The 8,334-nt window shown below is 34.4% G+C and overlaps 1 protein-coding gene across 6 annotated transcripts in view; it reads left to right on the top strand.

Moving 5' to 3' along the window:
- The window catches only part of FAM135A (family with sequence similarity 135 member A), a 129,359-nt gene extending 123,416 nt beyond the window's left edge, over positions 1 to 5,943 (top strand). For all 6 annotated transcript variants that reach the window (XM_034991508.1, XM_034991509.1, XM_034991511.1 and 3 more), the window contains 2 exons: positions 2,028 to 2,141; positions 4,517 to 5,943. In XM_034991508.1, the coding sequence (XP_034847399.1) occupies positions 2,028 to 2,141; positions 4,517 to 4,722 (320 nt within the window). In that variant the 3' untranslated portion in view covers positions 4,723 to 5,943. The remainder of the gene's footprint in view (positions 1 to 2,027; positions 2,142 to 4,516) is intronic.
- Positions 5,944 to 8,334: the final 2,391 nt, after the last annotated feature.

The raw sequence follows: 8,334 nt of genomic DNA on the forward strand, positions 1-8,334 counted from the left end.
ACTTTTTGTCAGAAAATGTTAGATTTCATTCATATTTTGCTTCATTCCCCCAGAGACCTTTACAGCTCAAGCCATACACCATAATAAGATCTGAAATAGATTGGAGAAATACCTTTCTCTAATAAAGTGAGAGGACAAGTCATTTTTAGGAGAGCACTCATACAGAAGTTGGGATCTAGAATTCAATTCCCTTAAAGCTATACATGTCCATCCTCACCATCTAGAGTTTTTTTTTAATTGAAGTATAATTAACATACAGTGTTGTATTAGTTTCAAGTATGGAAAGTCTTAAATTACCCCTGAGGGTGAATGTGTACCAGTAAGACCTCTGCTCTAGGACACATACATGATTCCCAGAGTAGCACTAATGTTACATTGGTGTTAAATGATGCCAAAAGTAGAATTAATTTGTCACAAGAAATGTGAGAATGAAGGGGGAAAATAAATTTTTCTTAATATTCTTCTAAAATATTTTAAATATTTTTGCATAATTGTATATTATAGACATTTGATCATTCCACTTGTATCCTTAGAATTTTATATATCCAAATTGCCACAACGTATTATCTTCTCATTGCGAAAAAGGGAGGATAACCTTATATTTGACATAGAGGGAGGGTATAAACAGTCTCACCTGCCTGTTTGTGGGTCTAGGATCTCTCATTAGGATCCTAAGTTCCAAGAGAGAAAGGGGCATCTAAAAAGGCTTCCTATATTCTGGATCCACAGTAGTCCCCACAATTGGCCTGTCTCTAAGACAGAATCTGAATTTCAGTAGGCAAAAAGTATCAAAATTTTACTCTGGAATGTTCCAGAACAAAATTATATGCCTGAACTAAACACCCCAATTCTAATGTATTGTCATTATTGGTTTATATCTTATTTAATAACTGCATGAATTTATTTTTTTATTATTTACTTATTATTAGAGCTACGTAGTAAAATTAGTAGTAAAGTGGTCCAGAACCTGGTTTCAGTACTTAAGTGAGTTAATTAATTCAAAGTATCACAAGCCCTAAATTCACCTAGTTTACTAAAAAATAAAAATAGAGGGACCTGACTAAAGTCTGTGGATGGATCACAAAACCCATTATTATTACTGAAAAATCTTAAGTATGTATCCTCTTGACATCATACTTAAATAAGGAGAAAATAATAATACTAGGCAAGAGTCAAATGAAAATTTAAAGTAAAAAGTCAGCTTCAAATGATTTCTCATAGGGCATTTTGTTTGTTTTTATGAAAACGTATTATTTTATTTCTTTGGGAAATACTCGTAAATATTGAGGAATATCCTTTGGAAAGTAAGAAAGTCATAAAATACTTCCTGTAGAATCTTAGCCCGCTATATCTAATCTCGTCCGTACCCCTACACCACCACATCGCAATCCTTGCCTCACTCAGTTCAAGCATACATTTCTCATACCAGCACATAAACTACATACAATGAAGGTAGGGGGTTTTTTGTAGACAATATATAGAAATTTGGAGAAAGAATTCATCAGATGTAAAAAGCCATAAATTTATGGTGCCTGGGTGGCTCAGTCAGTTGACCGTGGGACTCTTGGTTTCTGCCCAGGTCGTCATATCAAGCCCCTCCACAGCCCCCACCCTCATGGAGTCTGCTTCTCCCTCTGCCCCTCCCCCTGTGTGTGTGCAGGCTCTCTCTCTCTCTCTCTCTCTCTCTCTCACTCCCTCTCAAATAAATAAAGATTTGTTTATTTATTTGAGAGGGAGAGAGAGCATGAGTGGGAGGAGGGACAGAAGGAGAGGGAGAAGCAGGCTCCCTGCTGAGCAGGGGGGCAGGAGGCACAGCTCCTTCCCGGGACCCTGAGATCATGACCTGAGCCAAAGTCAGATGCTTATCAGACTGAGCCCGCCAGGTGCCCTTATAAATAAATAAAATCTTTTTTTAAAAAGCCATAAACTTAATAGTACTGAGGAAAGAAAAATTTCCAGTGACTTAATATACTAATTAAGTTATTTTAAATCTGGTTGCATTATAATTCAGTATTTTTTCTTCATAGGGCTTCATTATTTCAAAAATGTTGTGCTAGTGGGATCTCTACAGGATCGCTATGTTCCTTATCACTCTGCCCGCATTGAAATGTGTAAAACAGCTTTAAAGGACAAACAGTCAGGTAACTAAGTAAATTAGAAGTATTTCAACTCCATTTGTTTCTCTGACAATGCATCCCATTGTGGTTTGTGTTTGTATTTCACCAATTACAAATGAAGTTAAAACTTTTTTCATATGTTAATTGATCACTTTTATTATTCTTTGAAATGCCTGCTTATGACTTTGAATCATTATTTTATATGGAATTTTTTATCTATTTCTCAGTAAAATCTGTATATATTAAGAAATAAATAGTACATTATATGTTAAAAAAACAAAAAAGAAGATAGCAGGAAGGGAAAAATGAAGGGGGGGAAATCAGAGCGGGAGATGAACCATGAGACCATGGACTCTGAGAAACAAACTGAGGGTTCTAGAGGGGAGGGGGGGTGGGGGGATGGGTTAGCCTGGTGATGGGTATTAAAGAGGGCACGTATTGAATGGAGCACTAGGTATTATATGCAAACAATGAATCATGGAACACTACATCAAAAACTAATGATGTAATGTATGGTGATTAACATAACATAATAAAATTTAAAAAAAAATATTTCAAACAGTTGTAACTACACATGAGCTTTTTCCCAAATTTTTTTTGTAGTCACTTTCTCTCTTCTTTTTCTCATCTTCCTTTTTTCTTTCTTTTCCACCCACAGATATTAACAGCTATCCTTCCTCTCTTTTTCTTCCTTTCTTTTTTCCTGCCATGTGAGATGTTTTTGCCAATAAAAATAGTCATTCTTATGAAAAAGTTCTTTTTTCTAATTATAAATGCTCTCCATTTGCTGCCTCAAAAGTAATCTATAATTTGACTTCTCTGGATTATTGGGATTGGTGATTATGGTAATGATCATGCTGCATGTTCTGCACTACCTTGCGTTTAGTCAAAGATGGCAGCAAAGACTTACCTCACTTCAATAAAGTAATAATTTTATATATTTATTCTTTTGCTACTTTTGAATAACAAAAGAAATTTAAATCATAGCTATTTAGAGCCAGAAGGAGACTTGGCTTATTTTATAAGTGACGCCCAGAGATGCTAAGTGGCTGATCTAAAGTCACTGGTGATTAATTAATTACAGGCTTAGGGCAAGAACTTGGGTGTCCTACCTCCCCGTATTTGCTCAGTTCCTTTTTTGGAATGAGGCTGGTTTTTTAAACAAACTCTTAATCCTTTGCTTTTTTCCACATTTTAACAGTGAACAGCCTCTTTAGGCAGGGAATTCTCTTATACACATTTGTATTGGCATTGCCTAGCATGATGCCTGGCACATAGTAGGTACTCTCTTCATTTAACAAGTATCTTTTTTTTTTTTTTTTTAGCATTTTGTGACATTAGAATAATCTTTTTTTCCCCTTAACTTCTGTTCTAGCAAGGGACTTAAGGAAAAATTCAGAAGAGATTTAAACCCTGCCTCTCCTCAGAAATTTGATACTTTCCTCCCTAAAATTCACAGGTCCATGGATATGTGTTAGCACTCATCTATAGTAATATTAGTAATGCATAAGCATGAAAAACTGTCTTGCCCCTTGTACGGCAGTTTGTACCTTTACGTATATCTAACCTTCATCTTTTATACTCTGAATGACCTCAACAAATTCATTGTAAGAATTAGCCAAAAAGAGGGAGAGAGAAGCACAATTTTGGAATTAAAAGCAGAACCAAGCATTAAATAAACCCCTAGACCAAAAAAAGGATCCTGTCTGATCTTTGAGTCAAACTCACATTGTTCTCCTGACTGTAGGAGGTTGCTGTTTTTTTCTCAGAATAATGTGGAAATATGTGGAATAATGTTGAATGCCACAGAAATATTTTTAAAGTACTTGCTAGAGGTTTAAGTTTTAAAAGTTATAAAAGGCAAAATGTCTTTTTTTTTTTTTTTTAGTAGACACACAATGTTATATTAGTTTCAGGTGTGCAAGATAGTGATTCAGCTTTTCTGTACATTATGCTGTGCTCATCACAAGTGTAGTTACCATCTATCACCAAACAACACTGTTACATACAGTATCACTGATCATTCCATATACTGTGTAAAAGGCAAAATGTCTTAGCATGGCTACCTTATTTTCATAATGATTTAACAAATCATAAGTGACTTAATGTTGAATAAAACTATTTGCTCTGTTATATCCATTGCTTTGAATTAAAAGTATCAAATTGATAAGAATTTACAATGAATTTATTTTTACTTGGCCAGATAATGTGGTTATTTATATTTTTTATAAAACAGTCTCAAAAATGATAGTCCAAGAAAAGAAAACCTTTTAACAGACATTCTTCTGCTTTAAATAGAAATAATATAACTGAATTTCATTAATTATATAAAAGTTGGCATAGAATTTTTTTCAGTTATTCATGTGAACTAATTTTCCTGTTTTCTATTTGTTCCATAGGGCAGATCTATTCAGAAATGATCCACAACTTGCTTCGCCCAGTTCTGCAGAGCAAGGACTGTAATTTGGTTCGATATAATGTCATCAATGCATTGCCCAATACAGCTGATTCACTCATTGGGAGAGCTGCACATATAGCTGTTCTTGATTCAGAAATATTTTTAGAGAAATTCTTTCTGGTTGCTGCCCTTAAATATTTCCAATAGGATAAAAACATTGCTAGAGACTTGATAATTACCTCATTCAACAATGATTCAAATAATGTATTATATTAAACTGTAGATGCTGATAAGTTCTAAGAAATATTTATACCTTTTTATATGGAAGATAATTTATATCATCCATGTTTAGAGCTTTTTAAACATCAACTTTACTTTCTAGGTAATGTGGCTGTGCAATATTTTTTTAATTTTATCTTTTTACTTTTCTATTACTTTTTCATATATTTTGCTACATAAGTATTTCAGTGAAACTTTAAGCCCATGTGTATATCTGATTGTTTATTAATGGCTTTCCACAATCCTTACATCAGACACATCATATTAGAGGCCATTTATGGGGAGAATAGCATGAGATTTTAAATTTTCTAGTATTGGGGTATTATTTAGTTAATTATAAATTTTACTTTTAACATTTTACTATGTTTTAACTGGAAATAAAATTATGGCTGCTAAAGTATATTTTTTGAAATCAACTCTAGCCCTGTCAAACCAGGTAGTTCATATATGACAATGTTATAAAAGTTTTCTATAAAAGTCATTATTACTGTTGCTATTAAACATATGTCATGCCTATTAAAATATATTTTCTATGGCGATTTCAACATTATTTCTCATATTGACTTTTATTACTGGAACTTTTTCATGTTCATGTTAGCAGCATCTAGAAATTTTTGAATGTTTGAATGCCCTCTGCTTTGATTTGGTTGGAATTTTGCTACATTTGGTAGTGTTGCTTGAATTTTCTGACTACATTTCTTCAACTTTTTTCATGGACTTTTCTTGTATGTACATAATAATTAAGTGTTGAAATTTATGAAATACTTTTATGAAGTTAGATAATTTTTAAATATTGTCAAAATTTGTTGAACTAAAAAGTAATGTAAATAAAATAATTCATGTTAAAAATGGAACTAAATAATTAAATGTTTGGTGATAGAGATGCAAATGTTTTTGATATATGGAGATGTTAAGTCTTTTGACTTTACTAAAGGTGCTGAACAGCATTAAATTCACTATTTTCCTTTCCTGTTTTACTTGTGAAAATAACAATGCACTAAGGGTGGAGAGGTCTGTTTGCATTCGCCAACTGTGATGGAAAGGGGTTTTTGTAAGTATGTGTTGTGTAATTGATGCATGTTTTATTTTTAGCATTGTGTTATTGCCTCTGATGTTAATAAATGAACAAATGACTATCTGGAGGAACAGCTAAAACACTTGCTTATTTTCAGAATACTAGGGGTATATTTTTATTTATAATTGGATAGACTATGTTAATTAATTGTATAGAACAGCATGATTATATAACTTAGAGCCTTTGTATTTTTATAATTTATGTCCTTTGCATATATTAAGTAGTTAAAAGATATTTCATTGGCTTTCCATAATTCTTTACTTTGTAAAAGTATTTGAAAATTCAACGAATTGACTAAGCAATAATATACCAAGTGCATTATAACTGGAAAATATAAATATATGCATTCACCACCACATATTTTTGCCACACACATTTTTCATCTTCACAGACCTTGGCCCTGAGTTTGAAATATGCTTATTCTAAGTTTGAATAGTCTTCCAGGTTTATCAAAGGATTCATTCTTACTCATAATCATATAATTGTATTTGAGGGTAAATTGTTCTTATGATCATAGTTGGTTGATTGGTTGTTGGTTGTTTTGACACAGTTTTTAAAAGCGTATCAATGATCATGGTTTAAAATCTATAAGATTTCACTTCTCATTTACAGGGAAACTATCATATGTTATTTACCTCCAAATTCAGATTTGCAGGAATGGAATGGGGTTCTGAGGGAAAAGGAAAGTGATTATCTGAAACAATATAATTGACTTTTAGAGAATGAATCTCATTAAAGTATATACCCCTATGAATTCTTGTTACAAACAACAACAACAAAAAACATTAAGTTAAGCAGAAAAACAATTTAATGGAAGAATATTAGGTAGCTCACAGAATTGTTGGAAATGCTGGAGAATGAACTTTGGAAAACAGAAGCCAAGGGAAGCTAAATGACCAAAATTGTAGCCAAGTTGTGACCTCAAGAAGAATTGGAAGTTTGTGTATGTGTCTACTGGCAGTGGTGCCTCTGAAAACTGGATTCCAGACACTCCAAAGTCTGATGGGAATGTCCAACTGACCAAGATTAGTCTTGTGCCAGCACTCAGGCTGTCAGGCATCGAAGATGGCAAGTATGTCTGACCTTCTCTGCTTCCACAGTAGAAGATGGGACCATTTCTCTCACTAGATCCACCAAACATATAAAATGGGTTTGATGACTGAATACAGAAATAGAGAAACATCAGAGATCTACTGTAGTCCCATCTCTTTCCAACATCCACCTATACCACTTGTCCCATATTTACACATTTGCATAATACTAACATAATACTATTATCCCTCACCCACTTTCAAGTCCAGAATCTCCATGTGATGTCCATTCCTCCTCTAATTTTGTAATGATCTTGTCTCAGTAGTATGTAACCCATAGACAAAATTGCCACCTTACCACAACCATGCCTATATCCAATAATAGTATAAGATAGGAAAGAAAAGGGAAATTATTAAATATATAAGCATATGTATGTACTAATGAGGAAGAAAATATAACTAGAGCAGGGCTTTGCCAACTTCCCTGCTGAGAATTACCCAAATTACTTGTTAAAAATACAAATTCCAGAGCCCTATTACAGATGAACTGAAACAATATCCAGGATAGGGTATGGGGAGCAGCACGCTTTCTCCCAAAGGTCTCTGATTTAAATTTTTAAAAAATTATGCTAAATACAGTCCTCAGTTCTGCCACTGGCCATGAGGCTAGATGGTTATGACTTCTCACCACTGCCACTTATTCCCTGTTTCCTTTGTGTTCAACCAGTATCTCAGTGGATGAGATTTCTTTACCTAGTGCGTGATCCCAAGGATCTGAGGCTTGAGTGGTCTTGCCTGTATATGGTTGCAGATGTTTGCTCAATTTTTATAATTCAACATGCTTTTGTGAGGAGGTATTCCAAGAGATAAGATTTCCCAAGCTCTAATCAGACTCCTCTCCCTACTCCCTTTTCTTCCTTGGTCATTAGGGCCATCACCCCAACTAGTGCCATAACCATTTTTTCTAACTCCTTACCTAGAGGAATGAGCTAAAATGACCAGGTTACAATCCCAACCTCCAATGCAGAGAAAACATTGTATCCCCTTATACCCCACTCTGGGTACAAAAATTGGTACACCAACAGAATCTGGAATCATGGAGATGGATGGCAAGAGCAGTGAAGGGTCTAAGATTTTATCCTACTTGTAAGCTTGCTTGCTACAGTTAAATGGATGCTGACAGGAAACTCCCAGGTACAAAAGACTATTACAGCAAAATAGCCAGAGCATCAGCATATTTGCACTCGTTCCTGGGGCCCCAATTTCCACAGTGATGCATAGTGCCAGATGACACCTGGACACACAATGGGTTGCATCACAGGAGAAAAGTCCAGGGCCAATGGCCAAGCATTTTTTGAGCAAGCAGCAAACAAGCCAGTCTCTTTTCCCCAAGGGGAACAGCAGTTAAATGGTAGTAATGCTGGGGGCGCCTGG

Source organism: Mirounga leonina, unplaced genomic scaffold (assembly GCF_011800145.1).
Source record: "Mirounga leonina isolate KUSES-001 unplaced genomic scaffold, KU_Mleo_1.0 Mir_53, whole genome shotgun sequence".
Taxonomy (NCBI): Eukaryota; Metazoa; Chordata; class Mammalia; order Carnivora; family Phocidae; genus Mirounga; species Mirounga leonina.